The sequence below is a fragment of the Sciurus vulgaris genome (genome assembly GCF_902686455.1).
Source record: "Sciurus vulgaris genome assembly, chromosome: 8".
NCBI classification, from domain to species: domain Eukaryota; kingdom Metazoa; phylum Chordata; class Mammalia; order Rodentia; family Sciuridae; genus Sciurus; species Sciurus vulgaris.
The window spans coordinates 145049549-145065768 of NC_136468.1; the positions used below are offsets into that span (position 1 = coordinate 145049549).

At 53.0% G+C, this 16220-nt stretch overlaps 2 protein-coding genes across 15 annotated transcripts in view; one reads left to right on the forward strand and one right to left on the reverse strand.

Moving 5' to 3' along the window:
* Positions 1-4289, forward strand: part of ATXN2 (ataxin 2) — a 109795-nt gene extending 105506 nt beyond the window's left edge. For 4 of the 11 annotated variants that reach the window (XM_079149503.1, XM_079149498.1, XM_079149500.1 and 1 more), the window contains 3 exons: positions 459-686; positions 2816-2984; positions 3817-4289. In XM_079149503.1, coding sequence (XP_079005629.1) covers positions 459-686; positions 2816-2984; positions 3817-3845 — 426 coding nt within the window. In that variant the 3' untranslated portion in view covers positions 3846-4289. The other 7 variants (XM_079149496.1, XM_079149493.1, XM_079149495.1 and 4 more) reach the window with 6 other exon arrangements.
* Positions 4290-5140: 851 nt separating this feature from the next.
* SH2B3 (SH2B adaptor protein 3) overlaps positions 5141-16220 on the reverse strand; it is a 33457-nt gene continuing 22377 nt past the window's right edge. For 3 of the 4 annotated variants that reach the window (XM_079149577.1, XM_079149574.1, XM_079149575.1), the window contains exons 3-7: positions 9519-9620; positions 9348-9439; positions 9169-9263; positions 8865-9079; positions 5141-8781 (exon numbers count right to left, since the gene is read on the reverse strand). In XM_079149577.1, coding sequence (XP_079005703.1) covers positions 8176-8781; positions 8865-9079; positions 9169-9263; positions 9348-9439; positions 9519-9620 — 1110 coding nt within the window. In that variant the 3' untranslated portion in view covers positions 5141-8175. The remainder of the gene's footprint in view (positions 8782-8864; positions 9080-9168; positions 9264-9347; positions 9440-9518; positions 9621-16220) is intronic. The other variant, XM_079149576.1, reaches the window with a different exon arrangement.

The following is a 16220-nucleotide window of genomic DNA, read 5'->3' on the forward strand; positions in this document are numbered from 1 at the left end:
GGAGTATGGTGAGACTGAGGTGATTAGATAAGCTTTGAAAACCTATTAATGCTAAAATATTTAATTTAATATAAAGTTCATAATTAACATAAATTCATATTTGCTTGGGACTTTATTTCATTCCTAAAGTTTACATGACGAAATGTTTTTCCTGTTAGCTTCTTTAGTCATGTCTGTGAATGGAGGCAGTTAGGGGTCTCTTTGACATCTGTCAGCTCCCTCTACTTGATTGGGGACTTGTAACTCCCAGCCTGAGAGTTGAACTTCAGCACCCAATAAAGGAACGTCTCTGGGGAGGAGGCACCACACATCCTCCATGTTCTGTCCCTGGTCTTTGCCATACTCTCACCTCACAAGTGCCCAGGAAAGTTTTCAGGTGCAAAGCAAAACTCTTTGTGTGGTCCTTAATCTCTTCTCGTTAAAGAAGTTTTTCTCACATTTTTCCTGTTGCTTTGCAGCACCATCAGCACCAGGCCGCCCAGGCTCTCCATCTGGCCAGTCCACAGCAACAGTCAGCCCTTTACCACGCGGGGCTCGCACCAACCCCACCTTCCATGACACCTGCCTCCAATACGCAGTCGCCACAGAATAGTTTCCCAGCAGCACAACAGACCGTCTTTACAATCCATCCTTCTCATGTTCAGCCGGCATATACCAATCCACCCCACATGGCCCATGTACCTCAGGTAATCCAGCATTAGCCTACTTCCTGTGAAAATGGAGTAGGATGTGGTGGTTCTCAGATAAGCAGCAAAGAGCCAGAAGCTCTCGAAGCTAGGAAACCCTGTGTGTGGTGCCATTTGCCTGTCTTCTTTTCCTGCTCAGTACACGTGATCTGGCCTTCAGTTAAATGTTGGTGTGGTTATGTAATGGGATCAGTGAAGTTGCTTACTTACTGGTCAGTCCTTTAACGTTTCCCAACTGAGACCTTAAAAATACCTTTCTTTGACTCTGAAATGTACCCAGTCCTTTCCTCCCTGTGTCTGCTTTGCTAACGTCTCTTTTTAGCTTCACTCCTATATATATATGTGTGTGTGTGTGTGTGTGCATATATATACACACCCCTCCACACATACACACGGAAGCCTGGCAGGGTTGGAAGGCCTTCACAGATTCTCAGCTGAGTCAGCTTGAATGTTAGTCGTATGAGTTCCAAAGAAATCTTTCCTGTTGGTTTTCCTGGGTATCCCTCCATCTGCTTTGATCATGTGTTGTACTTCTTGAGAGAGCTTGGCCTTGTACTTTGGTGCAATGTAAGTAGAAGCAGGAAACACCCAGGTGTCCTGTTTTACTTCAAGAGCAGCCCTGGAAGTACTTTGGAGCACCTCCAGCGTAAGCTTCCAAAGGTTGAAAGGTGTGGTTGCCGTCTGCCTCAGCTGCTGACAGAGGTCCAGTGCAGGCCAGTGCCAAGTTGGATTGTCATGAGGAGAAGGAACTGTGCTGCATTTGGGCTCTAGTGCTGTCCTGGAGGCCTTCCCTGGAGCTGTTGAGGGTGACCTGTCTGTATTAGGTGTCTCTGCTATGTTAATAACAGAGCTCTCTTAGGTGGGCCTCGCAAGACCCCATCTCACTGAATTCCATTTCCTGCTAAATAGTGTGCCAGTGAGGCTCTGGCAAGGTGTGGGCTAGAGATGGGACACAGTTGGAGCTCTCTCTCAGAATGCTACCTTGTAACCAGTAGTCCACAGCGGGAGTTTTGGACTCCCTCACCCTGTAGAGTTCAGGTTCTGTAGTACAGTGCATACTGCAGTTGATTTGTTCCTGATAGTGGGGAGGGAGCTGGTTTGCTCAGTGTGGGTCAGAGCGCTTTGGTGGAATCATCTTCATGAGAACTGGGGTCCTGCAGGTGGCTAGCAGAGGATGGTGGCTAAATAGGTATGTGAACTCAGATGTAAGTTGGGGTTCCAGAAACCCTCACTTGTTGCTCTTGTGCAGACAGTAAAAAGGTTAATACAGTGATGCCCAAACATGCCGTGGGCCTATTTGAATATGTGAGCTAAACTGCATTTCATTAGAGAATTATGGTTTAGAACAGTGCGCAGTCTGTGGGAGACAGGAAATGAGGGCTCTTCCTGGCCCCGCTAACCCCCTGCAGAGCTGGGGTCCGGCTGTTTGGGCTAAAATCTCCTTTCCAATGTGAACTTGCTATCACTTGGTTCAGAGACACTGGGCTGGCCCAGATAGTTTCAGATGACTTCTTCCCATCACACTGGAGCCATTACCTGCAGCCACCGCCGCCGCCTCCTCCATCAGCTTACCTTTTAGAGAGCAAAGGGAGCCCAAAAATTCCTTCTCCCTGCCTGGTGAGCAGGCCACAGCAGAGGGGGAGGGGCGCGCGAGGAGAGGGCCAGGACGCCCTTATGATGGCATCTGACAGTCCTGCTTATCAGGTAGCAATCTGCTTTCCTATTTGAAAGGAATGTTCTCTGTAAAATACCTTCAGGCCCCACAAGGACACCTGATTCTGAAGCACCATTGTGTCTCAAGTAATAGTAAGTTGAGGAAGCTGCCCTTGGGTCAGGCCTGCTCTTTGTGAAGACCTTGCCCCACACACAGATTCAGTGATGAGAAACATTGGCAACCAGATCATTGCAGCCCTGACACTGACTGAGCTTACATGGTGCCTGCTCCCCCAGCCCTGCAGGATCTGTCAAAAGGTGAACAGGGAGTGTCCCCAGAGGAAAAAGAAAAAAAGGGGCCCTGAGGCCCACCCTTGCCCTTTCCTGAGTGTCCCAGCCCAGCGAAAGGAACACAGTTGACATGTTGTTTAAGCCGGAGATGTTGCCTGTATGCGTAAAAGAGCTCTCTGTTTCAGGCTCATGTACAGTCAGGAATGGTTCCTTCTCATCCAACTGCCCATGCGCCAATGATGCTAATGACGACACAGCCACCCGGCGGTCCCCAGGCCGCCCTCGCTCAAAGTGCACTACAGCCCATTCCAGTCTCGACAACAGCGCATTTCCCCTATATGACGCACCCTTCAGGTGAGGCGTGTGTGTGCAGGGGCCGCCGGGGCACCCCAAGCATTTTGCTCGCACAGGTTGAATGGCAGGCAGGGCCAGCGCTTCTAGCCCCGCACTTGAGAATAGCAAGACCTGTCCAGGTGTGCACAGGAGGGACTGTGATGATCAGTCAGTGTCAGGGCCTGAGGCTCCCAGGAGCCGAGTCTGTGTGTGTTCTGATGGTATACAGGATTTGGCTTGACGAGAAGCAGCAGTAGCAGCATTCCGGGTAGCTGATGCATGCCTAGGACTCAGTTGGCCTTCCTTGTTATGATAGGCTGGACAGGGCAGTGTGTTCCTTCCTGAGTCCCAACAGGCTGACACGTGGGGGGTTATTACCATGGCAGAGTTTGATTGTAGTGTGTAGACCACTGATGAGCAAGTGCTGTGTGCGGACTGGTTTGAGTGTAGCAGCAGCGCCAGCCTACGCCCCGGCGGGGGAGGATACCCGCGATTGTGCTCTGGTGCTGGGTGGCTGCCATGGCGACATTTCAGTCTCACCTGTCACTCTGAAAGCAATACTGTGCTTGGCTAAGATTTGGGGAGGGGTATGTTAAGGCCTTTTCTCCTGCCCCTGAGTAGCAGGTCTTCTGGGAGTTCTATCTGAAGTGGTTTTACGTCTGACTGGTTTGTTTCTACTCACCCACCACCCACCCCTCCCCACCTTGGTGCAGATGGGAGGGAGCAAGTGAATAAATTTTGAGTCCTATTCAGCTAGCACAAGGCTAGTTCACAGGATCGTGCTGCAGAGGCACTAGGCTGATACGCAGTGTTGCCAGTGTTCTGTTTAAATATTCACTTTTCTTTTTTACAGTACAAGCCCACCACCAACAGCAGTTGTAAGGCTGCCCTGGAGGAACCGAAAGGCCAAATTCCCTCCTCCCTTCTTCTGCTTCTACCAACTGGAAGCACAGAAAACTAGAATTTCATTTATTTTGTTTTTAAAAATATACGTTGATTTCTTGTAACATCCAGTAGGAATGCTAACAGTTCACTTGCAGTGGAAGATATTTGGACCGAGTAGAGGCATTTAGGAACTTGTGGGCTGTTCCATAATTCCATATGCTGTTTCCAAGTCCCGCAAGTACCCCAGCTCTGCTTGCCAAAACTGGAAGTTATTTATTTTTTAATGGCCCTCAAAAGTCATGAACACATCAGCTAGCAAAAGAAGTAACAAGAGTGATTCTTGCTGCTATTACTGCTAAAAAAAAGAAAGAAAAAAAAAAAAAAAGAAAAAAATCAAGACTTGGAACACCCTTTTACTAAACTTGACAAAGGTTCGATAAATTCTTAACCGTCAAACTGACGGATTATTATTTATAAATCAAGTTTGATGAGGTGATCACTGTCTACAGTGGTTCAACTTTTAAGTTAAGGGAAAAAACTTTTACTTTGTAGATAATATAAAATAAAAACTTAAAAAAAATTAAAAAATAAAAAAAGTTTTAAAAACTGATATCAAGTTAGTGTGTGTTTGTCTAAGCTACTTCGTGTGCTATAGGAAACTGGCTGTCGAGGCAGCTCAGTGATGCTTTAACATTCTGGAAGGTAGTGACTGTCAATCACTTTTCTTCTTCACCTTTAGTTTTGGTTCAAGGTATCTCTAGAAAATGACAAGACTGAGATATTCTCTTTGGTGGATTAGCAGTCGGCTTCAGAAGGAGGAAGGCTGGCCAGAGTTTGGGCAGCACTGAAAGTCCACATCCTCAAGCTGGCGCTGATTCTGTAAGCTTCCTTTTTCGTATCTCCAGAACCAAAATGCGCATTTGTTAGTCAGAAGCTATTCCAATTTAGTCATCTGTTTTACTGGTAGGGGGCAGAAGACAGTTTTTTGTTTTTGTTTTGTTTTTTTCTTTTTCTTTTAAATGCAATGAAACTGAGCCTGGTGGGGCCCATCTACAATCCCAGAGACTTGGGGCTGAGGCTAGAAGGTCACAAGTTTGAGACTAACCTGAACAACTGCAGCTTAGATCCTTAAAATTAAATAAGGCTGGAGTTGTAGTTCAGAGGTAGAGCATTCCTGTGGTTATTAGCTTGTGGGAGGAAAAGGGGTAAAAAAGCAAGTATCTGAGCAAGGATAAAGATTATAATAGAGAACTTAGTCTTAATAGAGCCTTCAGACATTGTGGCAATCAAGATTCTGAAAACTTTTTAATTCATATATAGCAACTTGTACATTATAGCAAAATTTGCATTATTCAAGAATAAGTTACTTGTACAGTACATAAACAATACATAAGGTTTTCCAAATGCCTTCTGCCTATAATGATACAAGATGAATCCGCTCTTTATCACTATGTGCTGCTTATTCCAACCAAACTCTGGACGTCTTGAAGTGTGTCCTTATTAAAAGGCAGCGGATAATATACTTTGAAGATGTTAGTGCTAACATGATATTTGCAATAAAGACTTAGCCCTGAATAAAAAGCATGAAGGAATCTCAGGCAACCCTCAGGGAAAGGAGTTCAAGGCCTTGATTTAAGTTAAGAAACTGTTATGTAAAAATAGTGTTCTCTGGCCCAAGATTTTAATGATTGCTATTCCTTTTTCCTACACGGTCCAGAATGATCAAAGGCAGAAGATTTATACCAGATAAAGCCATATGGATTGCTGGTCTAAAATTCAAGGCAGGTTAGTTGACTTAATTCTTTGGTGCTGGTGACTGTTAGTATGGAAAAGTTCAGTAGTCAGGTGAAGGAAGCTTGGCGCTGGGAGCTGTCGAGTGATACTCGGGGTCCACACATAGGGCTAACTGGACGAATTCTGCCACTTAAGTGTCCAGTTCGGTGCTCAGAGCTTTGCTCTTAGTTGCTTATGTGGCCTCAGCTGCAAGTGAGGACTGGCAGGAGGGAAGTGTGGACTGTGGTAGACTATCTGTAGCCAGCAGGGTACCTGCCCCACACTGGTGAGAGCACCTACCTTGGGGACAACTGTTTCCCTTCAGCCAGCTGGACCTGCTCTAGCAGAAAGGTATTGGGTTAGTGTCACTTTTTTCCAGGGCCATGAAGGAACTTTTTGTCAGAATATATAAGAGCTGTCCTGCTAACTTGGACAGTTAGGAAGCAGTCTGGGGAGTGGGGACTTGCAGTTTTCAGGTATAGACCTGCTAAGTTTGCAGTACCTGGCATGCCTCTTAGCGCTACCTGAGAGACATGTGCTGAGAAACTGCTGAGAAGCAAGTGTCCCCAGCTGGAGGATGTTTGAACTTGTGCCTGGAAGGAGGGCATTTACTTGGTTCACTGTCCACCTTTCCCCTACAGAGAGGAGAAAATATGGATCATTGACCAATCAGAATTGCCTTTGTCTTTTAAAAAAGAAATCCAGAATGTTGCTTACTTCTTCAGTGCACACCCCCTGTACCCCCCAGAGAAGCCTGCTTACAGAAAATAAAGACCAACATCCGTAAAAATGGACCATGGGGTGGGTGTGGTGGTGCTTGCCTGTGATCCCAATATCTTGGGACGTGAGGCAGGAGGAGGATTACAAGTCCAAGACCAGCCTCAGCAACTTAGCAGGGCCCTGTTTCCAAATAAAAATTGAAAAGGATTGGGAACATAGCTCGGTGGTAAAGAACCCCTGGGTTCAATCCCCAGTATTCAAACCAACATACAAAATGGACCCCAGATCTGGATCTGCTCTACGATCTATGAACACACCAGTAGAGTTTTCAGACTGTATCGAGGTGGCTACTTCCCCAACCCCCTGAAATCCCCAGAATAGCCTAGAAGTGAAAGTTTGATCTCTGGAGTAGAGAATGACTAGAGTGAAGAGACCAAACCTTCCTTCCCCCCAGGTAAGGCAGGCAGTGCTGTCTGGGGCTGAGGTTTCATGTCACTTCTGATTGATGCATCTGGGAATGTTAAGCTGTGCTAAACTCCTGTTTCCTAGAAGCCACTGGTGGCAGCACTGAATGGCTCTGAGGCACTAGCACTGCCGCCCCCTTGTTTATGAGCCTTCACATGGAAGGTTCTGGGCAGAGCCAGCCCCTGAGAATGTTCACTTGTGAAAGGCAAGTACAGACGAAGGTTTGACTTCAGGGCTTCCCTGAGGGTAGAGACTGTATGCCTGTGGGTGCTGGGACACACATGCTTCATCAGATGAAGCAGCCACCAGCTGGAACAGAATGCCGACTGTGGGCTGTAGGAGGATTTGCTCATCAGCTGTGGCACCAGATTCCTAGCTTCCATTTTGGCTCAGAAAGGAGCCTAAGGCCAACTTATGGGATAATTTATAATTCAGTAATAAGTCATTGGGGGCTCTGAGCCAGCCTTTCAGAGGAGTATTTACTAGAAAGGGTCCAGAAGCCCACCTGCCCCACCCCCAGGTTATTGAACTCTCCATGAAGCTGCTGTAAACCGGAATCCAGTTTATTTATAAGGCACCAGGTTTGAACTGTTCCTTGCCACCCTACTTCAGGAATGGCCTGAACTTCCCTGAAAGGGTGACACACTTCCCTTCTGTCCTGAGGACACCAGGCTGGCTCCAACCATGAGCATGACAAGCAGGTTTTGCAGAGCTGTCCCTGGGTGCTAGTTGAAACAGTGCAATGCAGTAATAAGCAAGGATTTAGTTTTGAAACCTGAATCCTTTAAAAAAATTCATCTGAGGTAAAAATGTTTAAAATCGTTTGATGTTTAGCTTGCCTCTGACAGAGCTTTTGTCCTAAAGCTGAGAGTAGAAGCAGGAGTAGGAGTGGTCACCTGTGGCATGGACATGGGGACCTGCCACAGGACTGATTTTACATTACAATGTGAAAATCCAGGGCTTGTTAGTGTTTTGGGCTTCCTGATGACACCCCCACCCCCAGTAGAAAGTCTGTCAGCTGTGACAGTGTCAGTGAAAAAGAGAAAAAGTCCCCACTGCCAGCTCCAGCCCTCACCCCAGCTCCTCTGAGTGATGGTCCTGGTCTCAGGGACCCAGGGCAAGAGCTAGCAGCATCTGTGGACAAGAACTACCCCGGTAAACAATAAGGAGTAAGCCAGGTGATGGACGGAACTCACCGGAGGCCCTTTAACAGGCCTAATAGAAGGGTCACATCCAAACTGGAAAGAGCAGTGGACAGTGTCCCTTAAATCTCTCTCTGGAAGGAAGGAAAGATCATTACATTCACAAGGCCACATTTCTGCTTGTGCTCCTGGGTCAGCTATGGGGGGCCTGGAGCCCTCGCTGTCCGTCAGAGAGGCGTATACTGGTTGTCTATGGCCCGCAGGTGGCTCCGGGAGGACGAGTCCATTTCATAGTCTGAGTCCCGGGCTCGACTCACAGGCTCAGGCTCCAAATGTCGCAGGCTATTGGCCAGTTCCTCAGGCGAAGGCACCAGGTGGAAGATCTGCTCAGGGGGTGATGATCGGCCTGGGAGGCCCTCTGGACCGAACCCCCTGGGACAACCAGAAGAGCTGAGGTGGGGAAGTCCCAGCTCTGAATCCCAGCAAGGGAGGGAGAAAGGGAAGAGGACAGTGTTGCTGGACCCTAGGAAGGACCGAGAGAGAGAGAGAGAGAGAGAGAGAGAGAGAGACCATGCTGTCAGAACACAGCCACACCTGCACGGCCTGGTGCGCAGCTCCCCATGCCAGCCACCCCCTTCAGCAAAGGGCTTCAGTGTCATACCTGGTGGCTGGGAGACGACCACCACATAACTGGACAGCCGGACGTCACAGGCAGCGCCGCACTCCAGTGGGATAGGTGAGCGCTGGAAATGGTGCAGCATGTCCACCACCGAAGGGAAGTGCAGGTGTTGCACTCGGCACTGGCCCCGCTCCGTGAGCGACAGGCGCAGGTGCTGCAGGAAGGGAAGGCAGGCTCGCACGGCCCCTGGGCTCCAGGGAGGGTTGTGGGCACAGCCCCCGCTGCCCCGCCCCCTACCTTGGCTCTGCCCTGGAAGTTGAAGGTGAGCACATACTCCCCACGCCGGGACTCGCTTTGCCGCACCAGGAACACGCCGTGGGCATCAGGACCCTGCAGCTGCACCAGCTCGGCCGCCTGTATTCTGGAGATGGGGCCGTGGAACCAGGGGTAGCAAGACAGGAAGTGATCTGTTTTCTGGCAGACTGGGTCCAGCAGTCCCCCGGGAGAAGCACCTGATAATAGAAGATGGTTTGATGGTGACCCCGTGTGGGTGCCACACGTTACGTGTGCCATGAGGAGGTGAGCCTGACCCCCCACTCACCGTGGTTTAAGGAATCTGTGCTTCCCCTCGGAGAGCTGGACGGGCCAGGCTCTGAGACAGTGGAAAGGTGCAGCTCCGCATCTGTGCTCTCCAGCCTGCCAGAGAAGAGGCCATGCTTAAGGACCTGGTGGGTCTGGGTGGGCAGGTGGGCAGGTGGGCTGCGCAGGGGCGGGCCTCACCCTCGGCCTGTGCTCTCCTGGAGCTCGGCCATCCACGAGTTCAGCTGCTGCTCATCTCCCACCTCAAAGATTATGTCTGTCCGGTCCTTCACCTGGCAGAGAAGAAGGGGGTAGCTGTGTAGGCCCAAGACGTGACTCATGGCCCCCCAGTGTGGAAGCCCTGGCACTCACCTTTAGCACAAAAGTGTAGAGGTTGTCTGGCATTTCGAGGCGCGTGCACTGCCGGACCTCCTGGATGCCGGAGCAGGCTGTCTGGAGCTTGGGCTTTGAGCTCTAGGAGAGCAAGAGGGGGTGATCAAGCCCTCTCCCTGATGTCCCCCTCCCCTGGGCCGGCCTGTTGCTCCCACCACCAGGTAGCCCCACTGAGACGCTAACTCCTCTGCTGAGGCCTCCCTGGACCTGTGGACAGGGCTGCCCAGACACCTATGACTGCTCTGACATCCTTTCCCTCGCCCCTGGTAGTCAGAGCTCTGTCCACTCTCACTGTGCATCACCCTAATGGGAAAGACTTAGTACGGCCACCCCAAATGAAGGTGGGAGAGGCCATCTTCCAGCCCTGACAGAGGTGGGCTCCAGGGGCCTGCCCTCTAGCCAGCCTCTTCTGGGGGTTTCCTTAGAAGGGAGAGCCCCCTCCCCGCCTCTGCTTCCTCCTGTATGAATGATGCCGATAAAACTGTTTCCCCAGGGTCATGAAGGAGCTGGAGCTGCCTGGCTTCTGCAAGGGCCAGGAGACAGCCAGGTGCTCCTGGAAAACACCATAGCCCCTGCCAAACCAGCAGCAGAGGGTAGGGGTGGCAAGAAGCCAGGCTCAAAGCCACGTTCCTGGTACCAGGGGAGCCACCAAGAGGTGCTGGACGCGTCCACCCAAACCACATGCCTTTATAGGCAGACACCAGGCAATTCTGAGAACAGGACTGTGGCTGGTGGGAGGTTAAAGGGGTCCTGATGGAAAGTGGGGAGCAGGGCTGGCCAAGTTCTGACTCCTAGTCCTGCTCCTGGTCTCAGCAAGTGAGAGCAGCAACCCTAGGGCTTACTGCTACAAGGGAGGGACAGTGACTAGAAGCCACCCATCTAGCAGTCGTCCCACACCCATGTGACCAGCATCACTGGGACTTTTTTACCCCCTGTTCCCAAACCAGGTCAGGACAGGGTGGCGATGCCTCACCAGAACCAAAGAGGGGGCATCTGTTCTAGCTGTTTTCACAGCAGGCTACCCGTTCCTTAGACCCTCCTTTTCCTGTCTGCCACGTTTGTAAGGCATTGATGCACACGGTCTCCCCACACACACAACTTCAGGGTCACTGGAGGAAGTAGGCCAGGCCCAGCGGGGAACAGCCTTGGTCTTCCTTTCAGTTCCGCTCTGGGCCCAGGCTCCTGTGAGCACCGAGCTTAACCAGCAGCGTTGCTGATTTCATTCTGACAGGGCCTCCCTTCCAGCTCCACCCCAGGGACTGAGGAACTGCTGAGCAGGCAGGCCAGGGAAGAGGATTCCCCCTCTTCGCCCACGCAGCCCGGCCTGCTGGCTGGTTCTTCCCCGACTCCCTGCACAGCCCTGAGAGAGAGAGAGAGAGAACACAGGCCTGCTGAAGGTCAGCGCCAGTGTGTCAGCGTCAAGATGCCTGGTCTGCAGCACGTCACTGATGGGCAGCGTCAGCAGCCCTTCAGGCACTTGTGGTGTGAGCAGTACAGTGGCACCCACCACATCCTGCTGATCTGCTTCTGGGGAGCACGTGCCACGTCCAGAGAGCTGGTCTCTGTTACAGCCCATCCAGGATGAAGGACCCACAGCTTTCTTTGCTGACTGCTAGGAAGCTTGAAGTGACGGCTGCGACACTGGTCCAACAGTCAGGCTTGTGTTTCTGCCGCTACCTTCCTCCTGGACTTACCGTCTGGTTTTGGGGGTCCAGCCCTGTCCCCGACGCTTCCTATACACGGGCTGGAGTTGTGTCAACTGTAAGGCAGCTCTTTGGAACCACTGCGTAACAGGGTGAGCTAGTGAAAGGCTCAACTGGGAGTTAGGGGTGCAGCTCTGCATGGCCCTGGGTTCAGTCCCCAGCACTGCATGAAGGAAAAAAAGTGGCAGGGGACGGGTGGCTGGCTTGACTCCTCACCAGCTGTTGTCAGGTTTCCAGGCAGGAGGGTCCAGCCCACTGAAGCCCATAACAGGACCCCCAACATAACAGCTTCTCAAGTGGCCCAGGTGCTTGGGCTCCTGCACGAAACACGCCTGCCTACTGGCTCCTGGGATGAAAGGAAGATAAACGTAGTGGGTATGAAAGTAAAACGGCTCTCACTGTGACTGCAGTCAACACGGCACACTGGTTAGAATTCGGGTTTTGAAAACACCACGAGGTGCTGCGACAGTCTGTGAACCAAGTTCCATGTGCTTCTAGACATCGATGGCCCAGCCCTGGCTCTGGGTTTGTCATGTTTAAGAAGGGCAGAGGCACAGCCGTGCCCCAATTCCCTGTGACCAAAGGACCCTCTTCCTCCCGCAGTGGCCGGGGCCCCTGGCCTGCCCAGCAGCAGCACAGCAATGCTGGAGGCAGACCCTTCGTCACTCTGCTGCCACCTGGAAGCTATCTTCAGGAAAGGATTCCTGTCCACCAAGGGACAGAGCAGCACAGAGCGGCCTTGGCACCTTCCAGAGCTTCCACCATACAGGCTGCCTCCATCCTACTGCGTCCCCGCAGCCACCTTGAATGGGGTCTGTCAAGCAGCTGGGGGCACATCATGTCCAGGACTGGGCAGTGGCCAGCAGGGCCTGCTGCCCACATAAGATGTGGACGTCCAAAGGAGCAGGCCTGCTAGTCCCCCCTCCAGGAAGGGAGTGGTTGATGGTGGCACCTAATCCACACCCAAGTGGCCCTTCACCACTGCCAAGCTTCCCAGCCACTGAAAGCTGGGCCCTACAGCAGGCCCCATCCAGTGACTGCCTTAGGGAGGGATCTCTTGCCCACTGGGGTCCCCAGGCCACACCAGTCTGCTGCCAGTCTCATCTCCCCTAGGGCTGCTGAGCCGTCCCTTAGGACAGGAAACAGAACAGCCCCAGAGTCAGGCCACCAGCCTCACTCTCCCATTCCCCACCTCTGAGAACCAGGCATGGTGCCCTCTGGAGCCTGAGCTTCCTTTCAGTAACGGACAGTAAGCAGGTCCTGCTGACCCAGGAGTCAGGAGGGGTTGAGAAGTAGTCTCAAAGACAATTCCATACCCCAGTGTTACCGATGCTTGAGTCCCCACCCCACATGAGTCTGGAATGGATGCTTCCCAGATGAATAAATGGCAAGCTGTCCCAGGAAGTACTCAATCCAGCCTTACTGCTTGGAATCAAAAAGCAATCTAAGGAATAAAAGGACCTTTCGTGTTCCAGTTTGTCTCTGAGCTTCCCGTCAGCCAAGGCAACTCCCAAGAGTTGATGGTTGTTTACATGTGGAATCAGGTGACACAGTAGACCATTAAAGGCTCTGAGAAGTTCAGCAGAACCTGGGCATTCCCAAGACTTTGGCCTCTCTGGTAGACCTTATTGTCACCTCACGGTATTGGGGTCAAGGTGAAGAAGTCTTTATCCTACTTCCTGAACAAGTTTCCTTAGCTAGTCTCTGGGGTGGACAGCATGGAAACTGAGCCTGAGGTGAAACCCACCCCGATTCCTCTTCAGAAACCCCCAGGTCTGCACAAACACCACACAGCATCCTCCTTGCCCCATGGTCTGAGTTAGCCAGTCCTAGGCCTGAGTCCCTGAGCTGCCTTTTGGAGGGATGGACACTCCCCCTTGCCTTGTCTCCACTTCAGCAACAGGCTAACAATGCCTCTGCCCTCTGGTGAGAATGGCCATACTGTGTGTCCTGCATCAGCCAGGAGAAACAGGGCTGCAGAGCGGACACAAGCTAAATGGCTCTGCTTGGGCAGTTGCACCAACGCTCCGCTGCCTTCCCACCTTCAGGTCGCAGCCAGGCACAAAGTAAGTGGCTGTTTGCTGGACACTCTGCCCAATGGACGAGGTGGAGCAAAAGCAAAGCCCAGAAGCCTGAAGCACAGGCCGTGGGAGGACAGAGCTGTCATGCCCCCTCTGTGAGCACCTACGCAGGTTGGACTGCCCACCAGTGACTGCCAGAATGAGTCACAGGCCAGCAACGTGAGAAGATGCAGCAGGACCAAGGAGCGGGAATGTCCCAGAGTCAAGGAATCCTTGGTATCAATTAGCTAGATTCCTGCAGGAGAAAACTCTCCCCCTGCCCTGGGCCATCTTGTGTCTGGAGCTCATGGACCCTCTGGTGGCCTGAGCTGTTTGATCCCCCATCACAAAGGAAAGGGAGGCTCGCCCAGACATCCGGGTGCGCCCTCCTCTCCCTGTCTCATGCAGACACTTGTCCGAGGCCCACTAGCTGTGACCTTGGCAGCTCACCCAGCTGCCCCCGCAGCCACACCACCCTTGCTACTCCTGAAACAGACCAGGACACTCGGGGCGTTACTCCTGCCGTCCCCTACCTGCGCATTCACTACCCAGGGCTCAGCTCGGTGTCACCGTGCACTGCTTGCTGCCTCACCCCACCTGGCCGCCTGCGCTGGCGCTCGTTCCACTTGTGAGCTTCCCAGCATCCTCAGCACTGAGACCTGAGCCCAGTAGGTGGTTCCTGCTCAGTTTCATTTCTGCAGCACAGGTTCATCACGAGCCTTGGTTTGCCAAGCATTTTGGGTGCTGCAGATCAGTGGGACACAGGTGTGGCCCTACTGTGACCAGCTCGCCCAGGTGAGGACTACAACTGAGTGATGGGCAGGTGAGGAGAGGGGCCGGCTGGGCTGAGAGGAAGGCTCAGGCCCATGGCCCCTGCCCACAACCAGGGCTAAGCCCACAATGCAGGTAGGTGGAACCAGGGTGCCAACCTCAGGTGCCCAGCCCCACACCATGGCACCTGGTGTCTGGCTGTCCCCTGCTGTGTGAGGGGCCTGAGCCACACTGCTGATCAGCAGAGAAAACCTCCCATCACCCAGGCACAGTGCAGTCTCCAGATGACACGGCCGTCTCCTGCTGACTGGGAGTCTCTGGTGGGGGGCACCAGGCCCCAGGGAGGTGCCAGGAGTTTGCCTGTGGTGGGTGGTAGGGCCTCTCTCATTTCCTGCTCCCTTTGGGAGAAACTGAAGGCTGTGAGCCATTCTAGAAGGTGACAGTGTTGGGCACAAGCCCTGCTCTGTCCCAGACAGGACCCCAAGTCTGCCCCTGCCCCCACAAGCCCTTCCGGTGCCTGCCGCAGCCACGTTTTCCTCTGGTGACCTGAGCAAGTCCTCGCTCCTTTCTGGAAACAGGCAGCAGCATAACCCATCTGGGCGCCTGCTGTGAGCTGGCTGCTCCCTGAGCACAGGCTGCGTCCACAAGGGTCCCCACGGCCACCTCTCCTCTGGCCCCCTCTCCCCGTGGGGGACAGGGAACAGCCCAGTGCCAGACAGAAAAGCCTCTAAAGCCAGAAAGGGCAGAGCCAGGTGCCACAAGATGCCCCTAAGTCCTCCTGCTTGTAGGACCCCCTTCCTCCCCTCCCCCGGGCAGGTGGCACTCAGTTTACACTAAGTGCCCAAGTGATGTGCAGGCCTGGGTGGGGTGATTATCAGCTCAGGACGCCAGGATCAGGGCATGCGGGGGGCAGGTAGAAGCTGTGGGTGTCTGAAGCCCCACTGAGCAAGCTCCCTCAGTCCCATGAGGTCCCCACATCAGAAAGAACTGACAGTGAGAGGAACACAAAGCCCCCTCTCGGAACCAGACCACCCACAGTCACATGGCAGGGACTCCATGATGCTGGAGCAGACTCCCAGAGAAAACCCAGACACAGTCAGTCTGGGTCCCCCCTCTTGAGGATCCCCTGCCACCTGTGGGGACGAGCACAGCTCCATCTAGCCAGTATGTTGGGACCACTCCTGGAAACCCCATGCTTGCTCCTTCCCTGGGCAGAAGGAACAGGGGAGCCTGGTTTCTTGGCCTGTTTGTCACCACACAGGGAGGAGTGGGGGGCAGACCCTGCTATGAACCCCCGCTTTTCCTCCACATTGCTCCTCAGACTGGGCCATGAAAGGCACTGTCTGTGGGGCCCTGGAACATGCAAAGGGCAGTGAGCCTGCTCACCCTGCCTCAGTCAGTGCCCCTCAAGTGTCCCCAGCACCCCAAGGCAGTCCTGAGGACAGCTAGCCAAAGCCCCCTGCTGGGCATCGTTGCCCACCATAAACCAATTGCCATGTGCTCTACCTTAGGTGACTACGTCCTGTACCCGCCATGAGTGACTGGGCTGAGCCTTTGCCCACGAGCAGCTGCAGGCCTCTGCAGGCCCGGGCACCCCAGGCTACCAGCTGCCAGGCTGGGCTTGGCCTCCACAGCCACATCACGTGTTCAGGCCCCAGGCAGACATCAGGGCCCAAGGGGGCCACACCATTGAGCAACATAGCATGACCAGTGGGGGGGAAGCCCTGGCCCCAGGACATGCTTCCGAATGCTCAGAGCCAAGCAAGGGTGGAAAAAGCTATGGTTAACAACAGACGGCCTCTGTCTAGAAGGGGAGAGTGCCAACGGGACCGTCACCACCAGTATGCCCAGAAGCCCGCGGCCCCCCCATGGCTGCCTTCGAAGAATGATGATTCAGAAGAAGAGGTAAAAAGCAAGAGCCCCTGTGGTGGTGGTGGGGGGGGGGCCCTCTGTGGCTCCCCCAGCCCTGCAGAGCAGCAGGGAGCCCACATCCTCCACCCCACCTCCTGCTGAGTTCACCGAACACTTACTGCCTATGCGCAGACCTGATACACAGCATCCCTGACATAACAGGAATCTCACCAGCCTCTGTGAAGAAAGACCCGTTGGATTTAAAAAAGGAGAAAGAAGCCAGGAGAGGTGGCACA